The sequence below is a fragment of the Rhinatrema bivittatum genome, chromosome 4 (genome assembly GCF_901001135.1).
Source record: "Rhinatrema bivittatum chromosome 4, aRhiBiv1.1, whole genome shotgun sequence".
Classification (NCBI taxonomy): domain Eukaryota; kingdom Metazoa; phylum Chordata; class Amphibia; order Gymnophiona; family Rhinatrematidae; genus Rhinatrema; species Rhinatrema bivittatum.
Genome location: NC_042618.1, coordinates 293,129,288 through 293,155,581, shown reverse-complemented (window position 1 = coordinate 293,155,581; position 26,294 = coordinate 293,129,288). Strand labels below are relative to the sequence as shown.

At 42.4% G+C, this 26,294-nt stretch overlaps 1 protein-coding gene across 1 annotated transcript in view; it reads right to left on the bottom strand.

The window, feature by feature from the left end:
- The window catches only part of RYR3 (ryanodine receptor 3), a 1,291,138-nt gene that overhangs the window by 538,402 nt on the left and 726,442 nt on the right, over positions 1–26,294 (bottom strand). Inside the window, 4 exon segments of the mRNA XM_029600192.1 lie at positions 1,417–1,492; positions 5,772–5,834; positions 13,574–13,711; positions 19,382–19,471. Coding sequence (XP_029456052.1) covers positions 1,417–1,492; positions 5,772–5,834; positions 13,574–13,711; positions 19,382–19,471 — 367 coding nt within the window.

Here is a 26,294-nt window from a genome sequence, read left to right as displayed (position 1 = left end):
GTAGTGAAAGCAGGAGGGGTGGGATAGCAAGTGAGGGAGATGGAAAGGTGAGAAAGTGAGCAGCAAGGGCTGTGGCAGCAAGGGGTGAGAGCAAGGAAGGGGAGTAGAGAGTATCAGGTAGCAAATGAGGGGGGACTGGATAGGTGAGATTGAGCAAGTGGGGCTGGGGTGGGGAGTGAGCATTTAAGATGAGAAAGGGAGAAAGTGACCGAAGAACAAACCTGATATGGGGCAGCACTTTATCGTTTGATCCAGATGGGAGGATTAGGAATAGACAGGCTCATCTACCCATCCAGCACATTAAATGTACGTGAAACAACCTGATGGCTTTTAAATTCATGTTTAATATCATTTAATTTTGGAATTTTTAGACAGCCTTTCCAAATAATCCTTAAGGTAGTTTACAGCCCTTTTTTTTGGTTATAGAATTCAGGTACAATAAGTCCCATACAATGTAAGCAGGTAGCTGAGGCATCGGGGCATAAAGTTACTTGCCCAAAGTCACAAGAAGTGGGATTCAAACTCGGATTTCCCTGATTTTCAGCCCATTGCTCTAACCCTTAGGTCCCTCTGTTTTAAGTGATTTATATATAACAGGAATGTTGAGTTTTAGGAGAGGAGATTGTGATTCTTCAGTTAAATTATCAAAATGATGGGAGGGAGAAAGGATGAGAAAGGGGAGGAAAGGCTTATAGGCCTGTGCTCCCGATCTTTTAAGCACCCAGCAGCAACACCTCTTGTCAGAAGGAATATTTCATAATGGAAAGGGTGACAGATGCCTGGAATAATTAACCAGCCGAGGTGGTGGAAACCGTGATAGAATAAAAGCATACCTGGGACAGATAGAGAGAGGCTGGGTAAAATAAAAGGAGTATGTGAGGGTGGGGTGGGGATGGAGATGAGTCTGGATGTCGGTTTAGTTAGTGCAGTTAGTATAGCGGTGTTTAAAAAAGGATTGGATAAGTTCTTGGAGGAGAAGTCCATTACCTGCTATTAAGTTCACTTAGAGAATAGCCACTGCCATTAGCAATGGTAACATGGAATAGACTTAGTTTTTGGGTACTTGCCAGGTTCTTATGGCCTGGATTGGCCACTGTTGGAAGCAGGATGCTGGGCTTGATGGACCCCTGGTCTGACCCAGTATGGCATTTTCTTATGTTCTTATGATGGAAATACAGATGCTTATCTTCCTAGAACTCAAAAGGGACTGCTGGCAGTCAGGTTTGTAGAGCAGACAGCTGGGACCTCTTCTTAGCCCCAGCAGTATAGACAGAGATAACCAAGAAAACTAGGCAGGCTGATGGGTTTATCATCTGCTGACATCTACTGTGTTATATAATATTGGGAACAGGCAGCATTTAATTAAAGTACACAAGTAGGACAATTGTTTATGCACTGTATAAAATTCAAACTTACCTCTGCTATTCAATTCAGTTTTCTTTTTTTTGGCCCAAATATTGTGATAGTTTTCAGCCATGATTTCAGTCATTCCCTGTAACGATGCCAAGAAAAACCAAACAAAGAAGGAAACAATACATATCTGCTAAATTCTACAATCATACACATTACATGCACAAGCTGTTAAGCAATGCACAGTCTCACACGCACACAAACACAGCAGAGCAATGAATAGTTGCATACACATTGAATAGTGATGATTATGCACACAAACAAACATATCTGGTCATTGCTCAGCAGGGCAGTTATACACATGGGATGGTAATTTTGAAAAGCATTTCCATGGATAAAACAGTGTTTTACCTGCTGAAATGGGTTTTTACATAATTGCTTACCCAACATGCAAGTAAACTTACAATCATATATCATGTTTGCATGTAAGTTTATCCAAACTGAGCAGAGGTATATATGGGGGCAGAGTTGAAGAGACATTTGCACTTATGGGCATACTTTTGGATTTTAAAACGTATATGTATAAAATTTCATGAAAACTTTGTGCAGATGTTGTAGCAAGTGTGGGTAGATTTGGCAGGATAATTTTCAAAGCGGACTTTTGCTTTGAAAATTGATGTAACATTTCTTATACACAATGTTACAAAATTACCGCCATACTGCTGAACACGGTTACCATACCCACATGCAATCATGCACTCACTGCTGAGCAAAGTATACCCACACACAAATATATATTGTTTAGCAGTGTCTATGTGAGGTTGTGCACTGCTGAAATGTGTGGGTAACTGGCCTGCTTAGCTTTATGTGTATGTGTTTATGAATAACGGTGAGCTTCTCAGTACTGTGTGTATAACTATATTTCTTAGCATTACATACACTGTTAAGCAGTACAATTATATTCACATCCTTTTGGGCAGTGCCTAGTGACACATATGGTTAAGTAATAAAGTTATACACATACTCACACACATTGTTAAGAATTGCACAATCAGACCAACACTCTTAAACAATTGCTGCACATACACACAGACACACGCACACTCAAATACCACTGAACACTATGCACCTCTGCTAAAGGCACAGCTCACAGTTATACACATATAAACACTGCTGCATAACGCAGTTAAACCCTCACATTCTGCCTAAGAGTGTACAATTCACAATTACATTCAGACACAGCTTATGGTTATACTCATATACTTAAAAATGCACAGTGCACAGTTACACATACACACTGACCAACAATGCACACACTGCTCAATGCACAGTAATGTTCACATACATTGCACAGTCAGATCCTTTCTCCCCACATACACACAGACACTACTGAATATTACATTAATCAGTTACACACAAACTATGCAATAAAGCAGATGTTATGTTTTTCCAGGACAATGCTGCATATAGTCAAATATAAACGGTTAGGTTTGAAAGTTATCCAGTTGCTAGGGGTGTGCATTCATTTGCAACATATTGGCAATCAGCAACGTATAGGGCCATATTCGTTGCGTCACGAATGTATCACGATTTCCCACGAATACAATGAATCTTCACCGAATTATTTGGCCGTCTAAAGGAGCGAATTTAAACAAAACCCCCACCCTCCTGACCCCCCTGTTGCGTTCGTGCCTCTTCTCGCCCCTCGCTCCACCCTCTCTACCTGGGATGCGACTCCCTTCGGCTCTGACAGACAGATGCAGCCGCGGCTTCTCTCCGCCTCTTGGTCCCGGTGTCCCCGGGCTGGCTTGACGCTACAGATCCGCCATGTTCCCGATGACGTAAGGGTGCGCGCGTGCGCTCCAGACTTTGTACCAGCAAGGGCGCGAACCTCGGGGGCGTCCCCCTGTAGTGACATCATCCATTTGCACTTTAAAAGGACTTTGTTTGCTAACCTCTAAAGAGTTAGCAAGGAACTCCAACAGGACTTGCTTCGACAGTCCATGATACTTGCAACAACGATCCGAGTCAGCAAGGGGAATCCTTCCCCACTGCTTGGCCTTTTCAAACTTACCAGGAGTACCCGCTACATGGGGGCTCCACTCTCTCTTCTTGATTTCAGATTGCCACAACACTCAGAAGACTCCTCATTGCCTGGAAATGATCGCGGACGTGAACACAGTGAGTTCTATTACATAGGAATCGGTACTCGCTCCACGAGGGCCTACATTCCTATAGCTCTGAAGACTCCCTTCCATCCAAGATGTTATCGAAGGTACGGAGATCAAGAGTTACATTGGCAAGATTGCAGATAGGAACCGGTACTCGCTCCACGAGGTCCCATGTTCCTAGAATCCTTTACAGACTCTCTTCTACTCTAGAAGCCTTTCCATATACAGCAATTGTGAGTTCTTATTACAGACTGTTTATTGGAACCAGTGCTCGCCTCCGGCTCCTGTTCCTGAATGTACTGAAGACTCTCTGTGGCGTAGAGACCATTGCACACATCTACTATTGTGAGTGTACCATCTTGTATCCAGTACCCTGTCTACTCACTACTTCTAGTCTCTCTCTACAGCTCAGTGACCCAGAGATTATATTCAAGTATCAGAAGGACTTCAGCCTTGCCGAACACAGCGACTCACTACTGCCACCCTTGGTGGTCCAGCTTCCAGTCTAATAAAGAACTATTTGTGTTTTTCTCATATTCTAGCCTAGCCAGTGGTTCCTCTCAGGACCTCCTCCTGGGGGGACTGTCATCTGCCATCGGCCCAGGGATTCACCATTTCCTCCAAGTGGTCATTCCTTTCACTATTGTCACTCTGTGGGAGCCAACCACTACAGACCACTAACTCCGCTCTCGGATGTATTATATAGACAGCTACTCCTCTTTCTTTGAGACTTGCCAGCAGCTTATATATATACAGATTGCTACTCCGTAGCGGAGGCATGATAGATTGCTATCTCAGCAGTGAAGTACAATATACCTATTGTTCTCTCCTCTCCTCAGAAGAGTATCATTATATAGATTGCCAACTCCTCTTCCTTGGAGAGTTGATCCATAACAGATTGCTACCTCCTTTCCTTACAGGAGCATCTAACAGCAGTTTGCTAACAGATCTACAGATAGCTAACTCCTCCCCTCTGGAGGAGCAGGTCATGTCATATCGCTACTCCTTTCCCTTTCAGGAGAACAGCAGTACAGATTGCTAACTCCGCCTTCCTGGCGGGGTGAGTGACAGAAGATTGCTAACTCCTCCCCTCTGGAGAAGGAGAGCGTACCAGATTGCTAACTCCCTAACAGATTGGTAACACCCCCCAAGACTTGCCAAAACTCCCTGGTGGTCCAGCAGGGGTCCGGGAGCCATCTACTGCACTCACACCGTCGGCTGCCGGTATTCAAAATGGCGCTGATAGCCTCTGCCCTTACTATGTCACAGGGGCTACCGGTGCCATTGGTCGGCCCCTGCCACATGGAAGGAGCAATGGACGTCCGGTGCCATCTTGTGCTCCTACCATGTGACAGGGGCCGACCAATGGCACCGGTAGCCCCTGTGACATAGTTAGGGCAAAGGCTATCGGTGCCATTTTGATTACTGGCAGCCCACGGACCGAGTGCAAGAGATCGCTCCTGGACCCCCGCTGGACCACCAGGGAGTTTTGGCAAGTCTTGGGGGGGGGGGGGGCAGGAGAGTGGGGGGTTGTAATTAATTAAATTTTAGCCGGGAAACAAATAAGAATGGAACACATGAATGGATCGGGGGCCCCCCTTGCCGAATGCAACTTATCTGCCCCCCAACGAATACGAATACCGAATGTAACATATGCGGTCCCTCTGAACATCCCTACCAGTTGCATATACCTGGATAAAATTAGGGAGTATATTCAGTGGAATGTTTATCTTGCTGAATATCCCTGGCAACATATCCATCTAACTTTAGCTGAATAAGTTTCCATTCACTGCTTTTCTGAATATTGCCCTCTGTGTGTCTGCAGTACAGGTGTTAAGTAATATCTCTAACAGTATACTAAAGATATACATCAATGCAATACCAGAGATATAAAAGCTCTGTCTATGTCTGTGTGCACAAAACTCATGATGTTCATATATATTCCTTTATATGGGAGTCTATACAGTAAGAAGATATTCATCCCCTCTGTGTATCAACAGTACAAGTGATATAGCCCCCCCACCTATATAATCTTCTCTAGTTATATATCATATTTATATTTATATAAACTGTATATATGTAGATATATAGAGAAAGAGAATTTATACAGTATAATGTCAATATACACACACATGCACAGAAAGGACAGGTAATATAAATATTCCATGTATAGAATACAAGAGATATAAACTCCTTGTATTAGTGTACACAGAATGTGGGGGTGTGGGTGCAGATCTGAATTTTGCTGACCTGCATTTCCCTGGAGAGGACAACGTTACTCAGGTCATCGGGAACAGGATTGTAGCCATTTTCCTACAAAGAGTCAGAGTTAAGTAGTATCTGCATGATATAATCATTATTGGCTTTCTTGTGCAGCAGAAGCCCTTAATGTAAGAATAATTTGCATAGTTGTAAAATAATTGCAGCTATCCATTGCAGAAACAGAATTCATCTGTAGATACCACTGTACACAACGTTGGGCACCAAGCCTTTCACACCTACATTTCATGAATCATGATGGCTGGCAGCTCTCATATCATAAGTTTGTAAGTTTAGTCATCCACCACCTCAAAAAAAAAAAAATGCTATGAACTCCTGACCCAACAGGACTACAGTTTGCAAACTTGTCTTAAGCACAAGTTTTTCCCAATGACTTTTATTTAGATTTATCCTACATGTACAACCAGAAGGTTGTAAATCCTTATGCAACTTAAATGTAGATAACTGCTGGGATATGTGCTATATGCAAATAATAAGAGCACAGTAAAAAAAGCAAAACACGTGTTTTAGTTTTAAAGAATCAGTTTGAAAAAATTTATCACAGGCCCACATACGATGATTTTTCACATGGTAGTTTATCAAGATAACAATTCTTATCTTCACACTTTTCTAATCTTTAATATTAAATATAGGAGATACATTTTCAGTCTTAATTGAAACTTACAAGGGTAAAATTGGGGGTTATGTTAGTAGAATGGCTGAAGTCAGGTAAGTGAATTTTCAGCCAGCTTTAAGTATGTGCACAGTTTCACAACGTGTATATACTTTTTTTCAGAACAAAAATGATATTCTTGAGAGTGTAATTTGGTTGATGGAAAAAAACAATGTGTGCACATTGAAGTTTCAAAAATGCATGCATTAATTTTTGAATTGTGTAAGCTAGTGGTTCTCAGTCTTTCATGACCAATGTACTGTTTTCAAAAGTTTGAGATATCATGTACCCTCTGGTTCACAAAAGTTGAAAACTGTTGCAAATACTATACATAATTTTGATTTTTTTTTCCACCTTGATTGTAGGGGATTTTCCCTCAGTCTCTTCTTTGCTTTCATTTCTCAGTCTGTGTCTTCTACTTTGCTTCTTGGTTTTCTTTTACACTTTCTCTTTTTTTCTATATTTGTTTCCTTTCTTCATCCATCTCTCTCATCTGCCTCTCAGATCTTTTTCTTTAATTTAATTTCTATCCATTGTTCTTCTCCCTTCCTTTCTCTCTCCATCCCTCCCATTTTTCACCATCTCTTTATTTACTGCCCTTATGATCCCCTCTGAGCTGTCCACCTCTTCTTTGCTGCCTCTCAGCCCACCTTCTACCCATCTCTTGCTCTCTCCCTCTCCTTGATACTTTCTCACACTTCCAGCCCTCCATCTTTCTTTCTCCACAGCTCTCCATCTCCCTTTTTCTTTGCATCTTAGGTTTCCATTTCCCTCAATTAATCTCCCTCACTAATCAACCTACTATATTTCTTCTTCTGATCTCTCTTCCTACCTCTCTTCATTCGTTCCCTCCAACTCCCAGCACCCATCCCCACTTTTTGATCTCCTCACCCAGGGACGGATTAAGGGGCAGACCAACAGGGCAACTGCCTAGAGCACCAACCAATAGGGAAATGGTAGTGTCAAATTACTAGCTTGCCCTGGGCATCAGCATATTTCAATCTGTCTCTGTCCTCACTTTTCAGTTCTCCATCCCCCTAGTCTTAAGTCTCTCTCCCATGGAAACAGGAGAACAGCAACAATTGTGTGTGTCATAGCATGGCCATGTCAGGTCTCCTTTAATGATATGAGTTAGCCACCAGCAGCAATCTGTAATAAATGTTTCATATATGTGAGTTTACTGGTTGGTTTGTACATATTCTGTTTTATACGTTCTGATGATTTATGTGTTTTTTTTATTGTATTATTTTGATATTACAATAAAATACATTATATATGGGATGGGACTTCCGGTTAAGATGGCGGCATGAATGTAACGCTGGTAACATCGCAGCGAAACATCTCAGCGGGAAATTTCAAATTTCGTGAAGAAAATTATGCCTCCAAAACATAAGGGAAAGGTGAGGGTATTTCCAATGGAACCTTTACCCTCACCAATCCAACAAGAAATAGTACGCTTCTTGTCCCTACCAATGCAACCAGGAACCGATGATCCCGTTGGGCGAAGAGACGAGGGAGAGTCCCTTGCGCTCTTGGAGGAGGCGTCGCTGAGCCCCGATCACAGAAGGCCACCGGCACAGAGAGACGACGGAGGAGGTGGCGATGCTGACCCGGAAAATCCAAGTACTTCCGGGGTCACCGTCGCATTGGAGAGAAGTTTGGCCCCTGAAACGCCGAGGATAGGAACAACGATGGCTACAAACGGCGATATGGAACCGGCAGGAGGAAAGGAGAGAGCTGCGGGGGAATTGCCGCTGTTGGTACAGCTAGCCTCTGGAACTGCTGGAGATCCTCAGCCGCTTGTTGAAGCAGGTAGGGGAGATATCAGCGATACCGGCAATGCAAGGGTCGTCTCTACTCCTTCCTTCCCCCCCTAGCCCAGCCGGTGTGACCCTGCAAGGACTCTGGGACTTGGTAGTGGGGTTTAGGCTGGAGATGAAAAATGCTTACCAAACACTGAATCAAGCAAATACCAAACAACTACAGGAATTGGCTGCTGTAGATTTGAAACTGACTGAGACAGATAAAAGGGTAACGGAATTGGAAAAAGAAATTGAAAAACCGAAAGATTTCAAAGCCATTGTTGCTAAGGACCGACTAAGACTGGATAGACAAATGGAACTATTGGAAAATAACTTTAAAAGTTTAAATCTTCGGATAATAGATTTTCCCCGTATTGCTGGAGAGACTCCATATATAACTCTTAGGAAATTTTTTATAGAAACTCTGGGTTTTGTTGAATTAGATATGCCGGTAATAAATACATGTTATTTTTTACCTATTTCCAAAAATAATAGGTCAAATGAGCCTTTTCAAGGCAATTTGACGAATTTCCTAGAAAACTCAGAATTGACTATTATTGATAAAGGTACTTTATTAATATCATTAGTTACAAACTTTGAGGTGAATAAGATTATGAAGAGTTACTTCAGGAAATATCCAATTGTATTTCATGATTTAAACATAAAAATATTTCAGATCTTGCCTTGGCAACGCAACAGAGGCGTAAGCAATTCTTAAATCTGCGTGCTGAAGTTTTAGCCTTAGGATATACCTTTTTATTACGTTTCCCATGCAAGTGTTTAGTAAAAAGGAGAGATGAATGTAATATCTTCTTCTCTCCTGAACAACTGGCAGGATTCATTGAGTTAAAAAAACAACCCACATCCTCCCCAGAGACATGAATATAAAGAAGGTGACCATGCCGTAGTATTCTTAACTATTTCCTAAGATGTCTGTTTAATTGATTAAAATTCTCCCTTTTTCTGTCCCTATCAAGAGGTGTATTAGAATCATTGACTGTATTAACTAAGAAGTCATACATTACATATTCTCTTTGTTTTCAATTTCTCTCTTTATTTCTGTAATGACACCTGAGATTTCTGTTATAAATCTTTGATTTGTAATTTACAAAAAGCATATAAATAAAGAATTAAAAAAAATACATTATATGTTATATACAGTTTGATATTGTAATAAAGCACATTATTCTCTGATTTTGACCTTTCCCTGCTCCTTATTCCTCTGCTATTGTCTGTGGTGGGCTTGCCTCTGTGGCTGTCTCCTCTGGTTAGGTATCCAACTAAAAATTTACCTTACAGTCAAAAAGTTCTATCAGAAATCAGAAGCCAAGGATTAGTGTATGAAAATACTGCTTAATATGAGTCTTCTGAAAGGTCATGGGGATTAATTTCCTGCTAATGTTGTAAATTTCTTTTGAATGGACCTAGATCACCATTGATTAAATTGGAACAAAAAACTTGACTTCATACACTGTTATGGCTGCCACACTTTCCTATCCGGATTTCCTATAGCTGAAAAGTGCTTTGGTTAATATACTGAATTCCAAAACTTGTACTGATCCTACTTGGGTAGTCTGCGATATGTTGCTATGTCAGTTTCTCTTTACCTGAGCTGTTTGATTGCTCTGGGACCTGCTTTGATAGGTCCTGCTCTATGAAGTTACCATCTAATTCAGATCAACCCAAATACATTGATTCAGTCCTATTTTTTCCCCATAGAGTTCTAAATTTTTCCCCATGGAGTTCTAAATTGTACAGAGGAATCAGAATCACAATCTCATGAGGCAAAATCAAAACTGGATTAGCAACTCTACTACTTTACCTAAATTCTTTGGGATGTAATGTGCCAGCTCCTGCCTAATCTGGAGGCTAATATAATAACCTGTGTGTTAAAACTGTGCACTGAAATTCAATGCACAGTTTCTTAATGCACAGGTAAAAAAAAATGTAACTCCTGATATATCAGAGTTAAAATAAGTGTGCAGACTGAAAAATGTGCACTCAGTACAGGCTGAATGTACATTTTAAACCTCGATGGAGAGTTTGACAGAATTAAATGTGCCAGGTTCCCTCAGTTGTGTGCCACTGCCTCTTAACTTTCTCACTTGCTTTTTTGTTTCAGTGGCTGGTTCGCTCCTTAGTATGAGCCAATGGTTCAAATTAATTTAAATATACATATTTTTTTAACAGGGCACTGTTCCTTTAAGAGCAAAGGTGAGGCAAGAAGAAGAAAGTTTCAGCATAGGAGTGATCTGGGTCTGACCTGCCTGATGTTTGGCTGGGAGCGGAAAAGAAGAGAACAGTTTCTCAACTCCCCAATTCCATCAGCTGTTTGGAGCTAAACTACAGTGAGAAAAAGGAAGCAGTGGTGGTGGGTCCCTAAGAGGAGAAGGAAATTAAAAAAAAAATACAATGCAGAGACAAGAGGTATAGCACTAAGTGGAGGTTAATGCTGGGATGGCTGTAAAATTGAGACAGTTAGGGAGGAAAAAGAAACATAAATATCCTAAAATGTAGCAATGGGATATTGAGCTGTGTTCTCATGAGGCCTCTCCAGCTCCCTCTTTCACCTGTGCCATCTGCTGCCTGGCAACACCCGAAGACACACAACTCGGAGAAGCTGAGGTTGCCACTTCTGATGAAAGCACTAGAAACTTGACTCCACCTTTGACCTAGAGTAAAATTTCCAGCACTAAGAAAATGTGAGTTTGATGATTTCCTAGTAGTTGTATTGGTCTCTGCACAAAAGACAAAAGCTAGATTAAGATGGCTGCCCTAGGTAGACTCCATTTCCCAGCTTCCCCTGTAGCTAGTTTGGGAGAGCTTGAGCAGAGAACAGCTGAGTCAGAGTGAATCATAGCAAAGGTTATCAAATTCTTTAAAAGGAGTCATAGGGAAACATCAAAGGGAGGAGGTGGGGAGAAGGAGCACACAGCTTGCAGCTCACTCATGGAGTTTGATGAGAAGAAGGAGGAGGAAGAGGAAGAGGAAGGAGAGCCAGATAGACAGTCCAGTTCCTAAACTAAGTCTGTGTTCTAAGATATCAGGGGAGGAAATGTTGCTATATTAAAGGAAATCTGGGGGAATCTATGTTTAGGGAATGGAATATTTTAAAAGGCTGTGAGAACTTAAAGCAGACACTTGGAAAGGCTAGAATGGTCACAGCATAGTTCATGTAAAAGAGAAAAACACCAGGAAAAAGAGTAGAGCTAGTATCCTTATTTAGCACTAAGCTCCAGTTAAGCATACAGTCAAGGCCTATGAGATGGGGTTTTCTTTCAGTAGATTAAGGTTATGGAGTGAGCTGAGGTTTCTGAGGGAAATAGTATTATGTTTGGGTAATAAAACACACATGTAAGAGTTTGAAGCTGTATTAAGTTGTGTTTCTGTTTGAAATATAATTGGTTAATTAGTTTCTGTTTGAAATATAATTGTGTTTTGAGAAGTTGCAATCAATCCTACCACTGCTGAACTTGTGCAGCTAAAGTCCAGCATTCTGAGCAGTCACCAAATAACTTTACTTAATACTGTAGGAGATGTGTTACTGAAGCTTCTGCAGTCTAGCAGAGGTTGTGTATTTAAATCAGAGAACTGCAATGACAGTAATTAGATTGAACTAATGTTTTAGAAACTGGGTTACAGACAGGGTTGGTGCATCCCAATAGGCAAACTAGGCGGTCGCCTAGAGCACCAGCCATTATGGGGGCGGCAAAGAGCAGCAATGTGGGGCCATGAGCGGAGCCCATCCCATTCACAGTCGAAAGAAGCAGAGACTCGGCGGGCTGCGAGCAGTGCCTCTGTTTGGGTGCGTGTATGAGTGAGAGGGATTGTGTGTGTATGAGAGAACAATGGTGTTAGTGCGAGGGAGGGAGGGAGCCCGTGTAAAGGTGCATGTGTAAGACAAGGAACCTAAATGTGTGTGTCTAAGTGACTAAGGTCAGGGCTGGAACCAGAGCCTGGACTGGGGGGAGGGGGGAGGGGGTGTGGGCGCAAGGCAGATGGTTCACCTTGGATGCCTAAAACCCTTGCACCAGCCCTGGTTACAGAAGCTTCTGAAAGCTGACAGGGACGATGCATGAGAACCCAGAGGGTGCAATGCTAATATTCAGCCCTAACTTGTTACTTTGGAATTGATAATACTGTTGAAGTAATGTATTTAGAACTTAAACTTTGTATTTTGACTAATTATCCTTAAGAATTGATTTGGAACCTGCAATGCTATAACTGCTGATAATACACAGGTAGAATCTAGAGCTTGACTGTTTTCTAATTAGCTAAAGTTGGTGCTTTGGAAACTCTGACATGGAATCTCTTCCAGCTGTACATTTAAACCCAGAGAAATGAAATATTGATCTATTTTGCTTTGTGCTTTGAAGACAGTGATATTCCTATTGTTCTAGCTTATGTAAGAAATTGTGTAAGGGAAAAACACCAGAGGATGAGCTATTTCTTAAGCAGTTTTAATGCAGGCTTTACAACTGGTATCTATTACAGTATGACTGAAGGCTAAGTGACAGTCATTGAATAAAAATTATTTAGTAACTAAATTGTGGTTTCATGGTTTATTATTGGGGGCTGAGGGAATATAGCCTTGGGAGAGACTTTGATAGTTTATAAGAAGCAATATTGAGGGAAGAAGGCAAGTTTTAGGTTTTGGTTTTTTTTAAAGAGAGATCCTAGCACTGGTACCAAAAGATTGGTAGAATGGAGCCCTGGAATTGTGTCTGCTCCATTCAGTCTTAGTTATTGACTCAGAGAAGGTTTAGTTTCCTCACACATAAAACAGAAGTGAGCTAGAGAAGTGGATTAAGTAGGTTAGGCCACAAGTATACTCCCTAGCTAGCCAGAGGATGACTTATATTAATTAGAACCACCCTGAGAGGATAAATATTAGCTTCATATATCCTCCTACCCCAAATGTTTGAGGCCTTAGAATAAGGATAAGGGAAAACTGTGGAAATTGGAAACTCGCTGATCTAAGAGGCACTCCACCTCCTTAAAGCTATAGGACACCAGAACATGAAACTGCCAGGCCTGACTACCAAGACTGGCTTACAGAGACGTGATTGCGCTGCCCCAAGGCCCAGCTCGTTACAGTGAGTTAAGCTGGCACACATCTACGCTCTGGGAGGGGGGGTAATCATAGGATTTCCAATTGAGGTTACTAAGAAGAGCACGTAAAACTCCTTGCTGCATTGGCAGTAAATTTTATGCTCATAAAATGCATGCATAATTATGGGAAAAACTGTGCATTCTATTGAGCGCATCTTACTGCGTTGGCTCACTGGGTACACTGGAATGTGCAGATTCTTCCTTACCTGTATACTCTGGGATGTGTAGTGTTTTTTGGTCTCATAATGTATGGCTTCACCCTCCTTGGTTCTTTCTAGAGTCCATCCCAAGGCCAGAATGGTTTTAAGAGATTCCCGAACAGGCCAGTGATAGATTTCCTTTTCCTGTGGAGAAATCCATGTGCAATAATGGTAAGAACGACATCTCTGAAGATTAGCATGTGCTATTTTCAGTTCTGTACTGCCACCTAATTCTATGAAATGCTATCCCTGAAAAGTAATCATAGTGAGATGTCATAGAACAGCAGTAGTCCAAGAAATCACCATAAACTACAAAAAGCAGACTTATGTTAGTGCACTTTGTGATCCGGTAAGGAATGTATGTGATATTACCATAAAATGGAAAAGTATGAGAACAATTTTCAAAGGGATTTGCCCAGGTAGCAAAATTACCAGCCTTTCGACAGGAGTGGTTCACTGACATCAGGGAGTGCCTCTTTGTTGCCAGCCCCACATTCTGGAACTCTTCACCCATGGGCCTGCGCACCTCTACCTTTAAGAAGCTGCTTAAGACACTAATTTCACATTGCATTTGACACTTAAAACAACTCTTGCAATGTAGGTAACCCCTGTGTTATGCTGATCTGGAAGCAATTGTAGTTGCTTTTACGTTGAAGATTTATTTTGTTTCTGTGTTATATTTGAATTTGTCTACTGTTTTGTTGATCTATTGTGTATGTAAACTTACAAGCCAATTTGGTCTGTGACTAAGCAGCATAGAAATCAAATAAATAAATCTATAAAATAAATAAATACACAGGTAAATTCCCCAGGCTAAAAATTGCTTTCCTTTAGGGAGCGAAAAGTATGAATGCTGTGAAACAGCACATTACTGTAGCTACGCAGAAGAGGGATAGGGCCATGGGTAGGATGAGGGTGTGGATGAGTAAATACATGTGAACATTTCATTTCAAAATCGTTGTGCATAATTTACCGCACATACTTTGCGCATGCTGGAATTTCTCTTTGAAAATTAGCTTACAGCACTGCAAACTATACGAGCAGTTTTAAAATTGCCCTCTATATGTCTGTATATGGGCCATACGCAAAAAAGTACAGCCACACACTATGTTAATATCCCTGAAGAAAATTGTATTTAATTTTATTATATATACTGAAGGCGTTTTTCAATTTTAACTTTTATTTATGCATTTTCATTACATTCAAGTCACAAATCCTGAAAAGAAAAACAAGGAATTGAAAAGAGCAATAATAATAATAATTAAGAGATCAGAAAAAATATTTCTCAAATTCATTTCTACTCCAAGTCGTTAAAAAGAGGGAGATTCAATACCACAACCCAAAGTACAAATTACAAAAGAAAAGAATGCCTGCAGCACACCCATGGAGAAATTAATAAACAGAACTAATCAAGCAGTCACCACTATGTTGAAACAGATGGAGATGATGTAAGCATATTTGACTGCTCTGGCTTATTTTTAATGAAACTGGTCAACTTACTGGGTTCAGAAAAATATAAGAAACATCCTTATAGTTAATATAACATTTACAGGGGAATTTAAGAAAAAACATTGCCCCCAGTTGTTGAAACCTAGATCTCATTAGCAAGAGTTGTTTATACTTCCTCTGAGTCTGCCTTGCAATATCCGGGAATACTTCAATCTTAAACTGTGAAAAGGACTCAGTCTGATGTTTAAAGAAAAGTCAGATGTCTCCAAAATTGTAGAAATATCCAAGTTATTCTCAGTCACCAAAGTACGAGATATTTCTTGAAATCCAGGTTCAGGCCCTTCTTTTTTTTATTTTTTTAAAGAAGGTAAATTATATATTTTAGAAACTGATGGCATAGCTTGATCAGGTAGCTTCAAGACTTCTAGAAAGACTATGTGGTCTCTACTAGATGGCCCTGGTTCCCAGCCTTTGGGTAGACAGCAGAAAGGGACATACCATTCAGTATAGCACCTCCCCAGGGGTTGTCTGGAATAAGGAGTCGCTTAGGCACAAGGGGAGGCTAGTCCAAGTTAGAGTGTGGGAGTGTTAGATTTACTTTCAAAGGAGAAGGAGCTGTTTCCATGTGCTCTCCAAGGTAGACCCCAGTATGCCATAGAGAGGGAGAGACACTGCCCTGCCAGTTCTTCTGATAGGACTAGATGGGAGAGAGGGAAACTGAAGAATTTTTTTCTGGGGTTTTTTTTTAATTGATTTTTACAGTTTTGACCTGTTCCATTCCTGGAGAGCTTTATCCCCTGCTCAGAGTGGTCAGAGGGGAACTGTTCACCTCTTTGCCCAGATCAAGAGGAGGGTACAGTGACCCTTCAAGAAGAAGAGAGAGTTGGAAATGAGTTTCATAAAGTTGTGTTTTTCCATCAGTCAGGAAGGAAGTTTTTTCTGCCCTCTCTTACCCAGAGCTAGAGGCTTGAAAAATTCAGTATTTAGCCTTTCCTTTTGGAAGGCTGCAGCTAATCCAATTGAAGAGGAGTTCGGTAATGGAAGACATCTAGAGAGCCCCAATGGAGTTTCAACCCCTGGGACACAGGACACTGCCAGGTTGGAGTTCAGGATTCTTCGTGGACACCAGGTATTGTGGGAAAGGATCCAGTCATGGTTCGGATATGCCAGCCACCATGGGACAGTTATCATTCAAACTCATGGAGAAAAAGGAGATTCCAAGGCCCTGCCAGGAGGAATATATCCACAGAGAGAGATATTTTTAAATCCTGGCTCTTGTAAAGATGAGGATCCTGAATGCACCTGGACATTTTATTTTCTGCATATATTAATTTTTGTAAGATCAATCACAGTACAATTTATTTTGAACACCCAACCAGTTAGTCCAGCCTGGTTTGTAAATGTGCCTGCCCTGAAGAGCTATGGCAACACAAATACATGTGAGTTTACCTATGCCCTGGGCTTAGAAGTTTATCCTTCTCCGCAACAGAAAGGACCCAACCCTTGGGACAAGAAAAGGGTAAAAGAAACTGAGGAATAAGCCCCAAGATAGAAATACTTTTATGGACCCTTATGATAGAGCTTATCCACAAAAAAAGGGTTATATTTTCATCAAGTATCTCTTAAACATCTCATTAGGAGGAACTAATGACAATTTAGGAAAATTTATAAAACATAAGCATTACTCCTAACCATGTCTCTAAATTCTCTATTTTAACCAAAAGAGAAAAATTTTCCTTGAGAACAGTCTCCTGAACAAGCTTCACACGACTTACCTCAGTTTATCTATTAGATAGTTTCTTATCCAAATTCATACTCGCAACTTCTAAAGACGGAACACATTATTTTAAATCAGCATTCTTATCTTCCATAGGAGTAAGCTGAGAAACAATGATAGCTCCTAAGTCTTCTGTAGCATCCCAAATAGAATCCAATGTGAACTGAGTATGTCTCACCAGGTTAAGATTCCTTCAGACAGCTTGCATTGAAGGAGAAGAAGCCAGGGCAGTAACTGGTAGGATTGCATCATCTCCAAAAGCCTCAGACTGGTCTCACATCCTGCCAGGATCCCTTGCAATTGCATGGATGAGAATAGCTGCTTGAGCATGCTCCTCTACTTTTCCTGACTCCAGAACAGCTTCAATGTCATCACTCAGCAACTTGACTGGTCACTGTTGTGATGCGGCCCGTGGCTGGAGCCACGAGCTGCCTCTTACCTCCATTGCCCGGGTCGCCATTGCGTCAGCACGGCAGGAGCCATATCGGTGTTCTCCCATGCAGCAGGAGGCCGCTGCTGATTTCCTCTTCACTGCGGTAAGGAGCCACGGACTTCAGCTCCTCTTTGTGGCCTGGAGGCCGCCGCCGACGTCAGTCGCTCCGCGACACGAAGGCCGCAATCCCTGGACTTTCCTGCAGCACGGAGCCACCATCAGCTGCCTCTTCAGCGGCTTGGAAGCCGCCTCCCTCGTCAGGGGCCTGCTTGCAGCCCAGCCTTCTCCTGCTCCTCGCAACGGCAGGGACACCGCTGTCCAGGGTCCTGCCCATTTCCCCTAAGGGGCGAGGCAGCGTCTTCCTGCCAGATTTAAAGGCACAGTGCATGTGCGGTCCCTGGGACTTCTCCTATAGCTCTTCCCAGGGAGTTGTCTCTTCAGCCCTACATAAGGGTCCTTCGCTCAGTCTACCTTCGCCTTGGAATCAGATCGTTCCTCCCTAAGGACATTGGTCACTCCTGCCTGATAGCTGCTCACCCCAGATCATCTTCTCTGCTGACCATTCCTGGAGTACCGTTCCATCCGTGGACTCCTTTCCAGGTGGCGGGGACACCGGTCCGGCAGGACCCTCATCAAGCACTCTCGTCGGGTCGTCACTATTGTGTCTCCTGTTCCAAGTGTCTCCTATCCCAGCGTCTCCTATTCCGGTGTCCCCTGTTCCAGCGTCTTCTCTTCCAGTGTTCCTGTTCCATGTCTTCCTTGGTAGTACCCCCTGGACTGATCTCTCGGTACTGACCATTGCCTGTCTATGGACCATGTTGGATCACCGCCTGGATTTTTTACCTTTGCCTGACCTGACTTCTCCTGGACTAACTTCTGCTAACTGACCCCTGCCTTAGCTAACTATTCTGGACTGATTTCTGGCCTTTGACCCTTGCTATCCTTTTGAGCTCTCCTTGCTGGCCTCCCATGACCTACAGCCTTCCTCCTGTGGACTCCTCCCTGGGCGTTGTCCATCTCTGCCCTATAAAAGGGCTCCTCGTCCATTCCACCCTCGCCTTGGCAAGGAGTGAATGTCCTGGAGTGATCTTCCTTGGAGCAGTCCTCCCTTGGACTCCTAGGCCCTGCTCCATTGGACTTCCTGTGGTGTCTTCTGTCTTCAATTCCAAGTTCCTGAGATGTCTTCTCATCCGCCATCTCCAGATGTCTTCCTGGCTGGGCAAGTCTCTGGACGTTCCTGGCTTTTAACTTTCCTGCACTGAGTCCTGTCTCAGTGTTCTGGCTCAGAGTTCCATCTCTGGGTAACTGGCTCCAAGTTCCGGCTCCGAGCATTCCCTTGAACTGTGTCCAGGCCCTCAGAGCTCCTTGCCCTTGCCTCCGTCTCTTCATGTCAAGTCCTTGTCTGCAGTTCTACGTACCAAGTCCTTGTCTCCAGTTCCATGTGCCAAGTCTCCAGAACTCTGTTCCCAGACAAGGTTCATCTCACCACAAGGGCACACACTCTCTGACCCGTGCTGGGAGCGCCCCCTAGCGCTCCCTTCTACCACAGCGCAACACAATGAATATCTGAAATCTGCATATAAACTCTCTGCATTCTTCTAGTTTGTTGTGTAGTACAGCATTCTAAATTGACATACTTTTTTAATTTTTACACTTTCTCATGTTCCTTAAGAATAAAATTCAGAAATTGCTATGAGATTTGCTTAAACCTAGAGTCTAGGTTTCCTGATCTCCACCCGGAACAGAAACTTTGGTAATTGGGTGGAACAGAAATTTCTATAAATAAATATGTATATGGTGAAATATTAACATAAATGATCCTCCCCTGTATAGACCAAAGGTACTTATAGTCTGCTTTATATTCTGAACATAGCACACTACAATAAAACATATATAATCATAAATGAAATTGATATGAAAAATATAAGAATACAAATCTAAAAACAAAAACTTAATTCTTCTTAAAAGAATCTGAATAATCTACAAATGAACAAAGAAAAAAACCCCCAAGGTTCTAGCTCAAAGGCCTGATAATTGCAGCCTACCAATGTGAAACCTGTAGTAGTAAGTCATGCCTGCATTTGAAACCTCTTACCCTCTCCTGTCAAAGCCTAGATTCCCCTATCTTTTCCCATTCATATTTTAAGCCCCTTACCTTTTCCGTCAGTGTTTGGAAGGGCCGGATAAGTGGATGGGTCTTTATGTTTTCATCAAGTGTGACACCATATCTCCAACCACTGTGGATCTAAAAACAGAAATTTATTTGTCCAGATATCTGTATAATAAAATAATAAAGTTTCTCAATCACTATAAATATTAAACTGGAATAGAGAACCATAAGGTTTAAAGATTAGTCAGTTTCTGAGTTTTAATCCCACAGGTATTTCCCCCAAGAGTAGAAAATGGGCATTGTGTTCTATCTCCCTCCAATGAATAGCTATACTGAATGCTTGTCAGGGATTCTGGGATCACAGTACCTTACCATACATTGCTGTGGAGATCTCTGGTGCCATGAGGTGCCATCAAACACCCAAGCTGGCAAATGACAATGTGTCAAATCCCAAACCTTGCTTTAGTGCAAGGGAATGATATTTTTAATTGTATTTGTAACCCTTATTTTATTAATACCAGTAGTAACAATGAATAGAGAAAACTTGTGTGTTAGAATGTGTGTGTGTGAGAGAGAGACACTGAATGTGAGATTATTACCTATGAGTGTATTAGAGAAAGAGTGTGTGTATGTAAATTCTTTGTGAATAAGAGAGATAGCCTTTGAGTGTGAAAGAAAGAGAACCTGTGTATGTGTGAGAGAAAGCGAGAGTTTATGTGTGTGTGAGAAATTGCCTGTGTGTGTGTATATGATAGAGAGAACCTGTATGTTTGTGTGTGGGGGTATGTGAGGAGAAGAGAGCATGTGTGCACATGTGTGTGGTGTGTGAGAGAGAATCACTGAGTGAGAGATTGTTTGTATGTAAGGGAGAGAGGAGAAGGAGAGAAAGGCAGGAGAACCATCTGAGGCTGGTATTAGCAGGTTGGGGTCAGCAGAACTGCAACATCCAGAACCAGCAGTGCACTCTTCTATAGTTGCTGCTTCTGAGTTAATGGAGGCAATATTTTCAAAAACTGATTGTGAGGAAGAATATTGTCTGGAACTCCATAAATTAGAAATTGAAGAGCTAAGAGCTGAAAAAAATTGGGAGATTTAGTCAGTAGTGTCTTAGCCTCCAGTAAGGTGATGGGGGAGATAGCCGATACTGACAGTGTTAACAACAATCCCTAGGAAGAGCAGGCAGTTCAGGAAGAGAATGTGAGTGATGCCCTAGCATTTTGCCTCATAGTATACTCTCAATTTCAATTCCAGTGCCAGCAGAAGCCCCCAAGGATGCAGAGAAGAGATCAGACAAGACATCCCTTATCAGAAATAACTTTAAAGTGAAGAAAATCCCGTGTTTTGCTCAGTGTATTCACTGCAGTAAGGCCATCAATTGAAGAAAGGTACTAAGGCATCTGACAAATGCTGGTTTGCAGCATCACCAGTAGAAGCAGCACTTGATAGCATTGGCATTGGGGGAGAATGGCAATACTAGCCTGGGGACTCTCTATGATACTCAAAACCAGAGGAAAGGGGTTGAAAAGGAGAAGACTTTTCCCCAAATTGATCCCACAGCTCCTTTTACCAGTCAGACGGCAGGTCAGCATTTCCCTGCCATGTGTCTGCAGTAGCAACTCACCATAGAGGAAATGGAGTGATATTACATATCACTGTTGTAGGGCAAGAGACAGGCAGAGTCAAAAACAGTAACGAGGTGCACCAGGGAAATTATTGCCCTGGATGATCAGCCCATGTGGGTAGTAAAGAACTTGGGTTTTAAGTGTCTGCTGCATTTGTTAGCCACCAATTTTACAAAGTGCCTTTTAGAACTACATTTAGTAGGCAGGTTATGCCCACCCTATACAACCAGTACCATAGTTGTGTAGGAAATATCGTATGTTTCACTACTGCATGCAACCAAATATGAATATTGACTTCACATGAGAGACTCTGATCAAGATGAGAAACTTTTAATCAGAATATCAATACATTCTCAGGTTATCTGATCTGCCTGTTAACTTAAGAGCTATAGATTCTTTCCACAAATGATGAAGAAAGCCACCCCAGGACAGGGACAAGTCAGAGACTCGCAAACAAAATCTGCCTAGAAACAAGACAGCTTATCCAAAGAGCAAGTTTTATCAGACAGGTCACTCACACAAAAGCACTGACACAGCAGGGCAATACTGGTCAAGAAATTACCAGACCTGAGACCATACCCTGGTCCAGGTTTGCCATGCAGCAGAAGCAGTAAACCCCCCTCCTGATGGGATGGGTGGGGGGGGGCAGTGTTCTGAAATGAAGAAATGATACCATCCGCCCATCTCTTTGACTATGCATAAGCTGTTTACATATGCATGTCTGGGCCATTAAAAGCAAGCAGGGAGAGGGCTCAGAAGGGCAACTGGCAGAATAATTCCATACACATCAGCAGAAGATGATGCCCAAAGCATCATCCCTGCCCCTCTCTGCGGTGAAGCAGAAGAGCTCCTGTGACTTAGAAATCTGCATGTAAGAGAGTTCTCCCTCTTACCTGGCTGTTCATCTCAAACCTGTCTTTTTCTTCTCCAGAGCCTAGACCAGACTTAGCCCAGCAAGCAACTAGGGCCAAGAACACCTTCTCCCTTTGGCAGAGACTATTTCAGGGTGAAATGGGAGGTAATCTCATAAAGTTAAGATGTTAGTTAGCTAATTCCATATATTAATATACCCAAAGCAAGTTAGTCTCTGATATAGATGTTAAGATTACTAATGATACAGAGCTTTACTCAGTATAAACCTGTGCTGTGTTAAGGACGTTAGAGGCATGTGTTTATCTTATTCTAACTGCTAAGCCTGATATGTCTGAATATAAAGCAGTCTGATTCTGAGACAAACAGGTGTCCCCTGCTGAGACTTTTCAGATTTCATATAAGATTATAAGTGGTAAGTTTCCATAGCATGGCCAATAACCCCAGGGAGCAGGCAGTCTCCTCCCAACTACATTGCTTACAGTTACATACAGGCACAATTGGCCAAGGCAGAGTGTAGTAGTGTGCATTTCACCAGTGATATCTGGACCAGCGCAAACTCTATGTACTCTTACCTCTCCATGACAGCATACTGGTGGGATCTGACTGAGGCAGCAGCTGTAAGGGGACCTAACAGCAGGGTGCAGGTGTGATGTGCTGCACAACCAGGTGATGGCTAGCCCTCATACCTCATGCAATTTTCTATCAGAGATAAGAAAGATGTTGAAGAGTTGACTGCTAGACCAAGGAGGCAGGAGTCTTCCCACAGATTTCTTTGTGACAGTGGGAAAAATATAAGGGTAGTAGAAGATGGGGGCTATCGGGGATCCATTGCTTTGCACTCTTGCTGCACCCAGCAGTGAGAGATACCCGGGAGCTGGGGTTCAAAGACCACAAGATTCCATACTTGAAGGACCTGATAGAAAGGTGCAGGAAAATGCTGGGGCATTTTCATTGAAGCATAAAGATGGAGTGGCTTCTCAATAAGAAGCAGGAAAAATGTGAGATGCCTCATAAGTGTCTGATTCAAGATACCTGCTGGAATTCCACCTATCTGATGCTACAGAGGATGGTGGAGCAGCAGACACCCATTCATTATCTGTCTCTGGAAATAAGAGATAGGTATAGATTACCCCCTGGAGCATCATGACTGAATAGTGATGAGACAGTTCATACAAATCCTGGAGCTTTTCAAGGATGACAAGGAAGATTTGAATTCCAGAAGTAACACCCTGGATGGGGTCATCCCTATAGTAAATATTGTGATGGTTACTATATACCCCAGGAGGGATTGGGTGAGGAAACCAATAGAATCGAGGCAAGAAAGAAAGCCTGGGTGAAACCTTCAGAACTTAAGAATCCCCAAGTTAGGGTTCTTACAGCTTAAAGTTAAGGTGTTTCTGGATGTCTCTAGATAGACTAAAAAAAAGTGTAAACAATTAATTTTGATATAATCGCAGGTTCAGCAAGTGGGGGGTATTTTTTTCCTGAAATTCCCATGCAAATGTATCATCAAGTATCAAAATAATTCTTATATTTTTTATGACTCCCCTCAACTAACCCAATTTTTGATTGGTAAAATACCTTGTGCTGTTTCTTTGGATAATCTCCAGTCGTAAACATGCTCGATGTTCCCCATTATATAGTATGGCTGTTGGTACTTGATTATTGTCTTTTTTTTTTTTTTCTATTTTTTGCTTTGGGTTGTGGATTGGATCTCCTCAGTTTGAGGACTTGTATAATGGAATTGAGTGTGTAATATTTTTTCTTTATTGTATGGTATAATAATTTATTATTTTATTATCTTCTCTCAATTTCATATTTCTGTCAAGATTATATGTCTTGTATATTTTGAAAATGCATAAATAAAAAAGAATAACAAAAAGTATCCCCAAGTTAGAAGAAAATCTCTTTCACCTAAAAGAACTGGGGGAGGGGGAGGGTCGGAGAACAAAGAGGTAGGGACTTCACAGACTTCACTTCATCAAGGGGAAGGGGACAGGGGACTGAACAGGAACAGGAAGGAGCACTACTAGAGGCAGAGGGAGAAATGGAGGAGATGGAGGTGGAGGTATTAGAGAATACAGACCCAGAGCCAGAACTGGAACCAGAGCCATTGCTAATGGATGTGGGTGATGATAAGGGGAATGGAACAACTCCCCTATGAAGAAAGACTAAAAAGGTTAGGACTTTTCAGCTTGGAGAAGAGACGACTGAGGGGGGATATGATAGAGGTGTTTAAAATCATGAGAGGTCTAGAACGGGTAGATGTGAATCGGTTATTTACTCTTTCGGATAGGAGAAAGACTAGGGGGCACTCCATGAAGTTAGCATGGGGCACATTTAAAACTAATCGGAGAAAGTTCTTTTTTACTCAACGCACAATTAAACTCTGGAATTTGTTGCCAGCGAATGTGGTTAGTGCAGTTAGTATAGCTGTGTTTAAAAAAGGATTGGATAAGTTCTTGGAGGAGAAGTCCATTACCTGCTATTAAGTTCACTTAGAGAATAGCCACTGCCATTAGCAATGGTTACATGGAATGGACTTAGTTTTTGGGTACTTGCCAGGTTCTTGTGGCCTGGATTGGCCACTGTTGGAAACAGGATGCTGGGCTTGATGGACCCTTGGTCTGACCCAGTATGGCATTTTCTTATGTTCTTATGTTCTTAATAGTGGAAACCCCCCTCAAGGAGACTTAGATTGTTAAAGCCATATAGGTTAGAGCCTGGTAGAAGGAACTGCCATGGGTGGTAGTAGCTGTAGTTAGGCAAGGCAAAGTGTATAAGTCTCCCTCAACAAGCTACGGTGGGTGGTGGCAGTAAGGGCTTGGTTTCCTTCAAACTAAGCTCACAAGCACTAGATGTTGTGCTTGAAAAGTCTCTTCTGGTTTTGGTTAGAAACTGTTGCAGAAATCAGAGACTGTGTTTAAAAAGGACAGGTTCAAGCCCTGCGGCAGAAGCCAGAAACTGTGTTTAAAACAGACAGGGTTAAACTCGATGGCAAAACCAAGATACTTATTATTAGGGAGTTCTCTCCATGAACTGTGTTTTGTCCTGTGCAGAGAAGGCCAGACCTATTTTCAGAAGGCCTGCCACGAACTGGAATGTAATGGTACATGGAAGTATTTTACTCCTGATCTTTAAGCTTCCTGCAGGGTTAAAGCATCTGCTCAAGCCTGGCTGTGTTTTGAGGTTGCCATGCTATATGGAAGAATCCTGCAGAAGAGAATTGTTTACTGAAGCATTGGCTGTGTTGGGGAATATTTCAACCTACTCTCAACCTGTGGAAAGTTGCAAAGAATGGCAATATTCTGGAGGAAAAATTAGAAGGTTTAGAGGGAATAGAAGCAGAGATGTTGCAGTTTGAGGACTCCTTGCAGCAGGTGCTTGCCACACTTTGTTAACCATGAGTAAAAGGGAGTCTCACCCTCCAGTCTCAGCATCTCACATATATGAAAGAAATGCTGGCAAGTTAGAGTGCATGAAAAGGAGTGCCAGAGGCAGAGGCACAGTAGGGATATAGCACAGGAAAGAGTAGCCACCCAGAGAGTAGTGCAAGCACAAACAGCACCCTGTCAGTTACCACTTCCACCCCCACCTCAAGAACCATCTCTCCTGACACAAGGCCATAGCTAAAATACCTGACAAGAGAAACCCTCGCCCCACCCCAGAAAATGGTCCCCAGCAGAAATTTCTGTGTCAAGCTATCTAGCCAAAGAAGCTCAGCATTAGCTATCCTTCCTACCAACTAGTATGCCCAGTGAACATGTCTTCTCATTGGCAAGGGACACCATGAGACCTCATCATTCAAGGCTATCATCAAACTTGATTAAAAAGTTGGTCTTTTGGAAAAATCAATATGCTTTTGTTGAACTTTCCAGAAAAAACCATGTGAGTGGCAAGATGACTGAAAGCACCTTGGAGGTCTTGCAGTGTTGCGTTCGTGCCTATTCTCGCCCTTGCTCCACCCTCTCTACCTTTGTGGCGATTCCCTTCGGCTCAGACGGACAGATGCAGCCGCGGCTTCTCCCCGCCTCTTGGTCCCGGTATCCCGGGCTGGCTTGACGCTACGGATCTGCCATGATCCTGATGACGTAAGGGCGCATGCGCGCGCTCCAGACTTTGTACCAGCAAGGGTGCGAACCTCAGGGGCACCCCTCAGTAATGACGTCATCCGTTTTCAATTTAAAAGGTCTTTGTTTGCTAACTACAAGCGAGTTAGCAAGGAACTCCAACAGGACTTGCTTCGGCAGTCCACGCTACTTGCAACTATGTTCCGAGTCAGCAAGGGGAATTCTTCCCCACTGTTCGGCCTTTTCAAACTTACCAGGAGTACCCGCTCCTCGGGGGCTCCGCTCTCTCTATTCTTGATTTCAGGTTGTTGGACAGGATCCAGTACTCGCTCCTCGAGGGCCTACGTTCCCGAAGACTCAGAATACTCCTATTGCCTGGAGGCGATCGCGAAC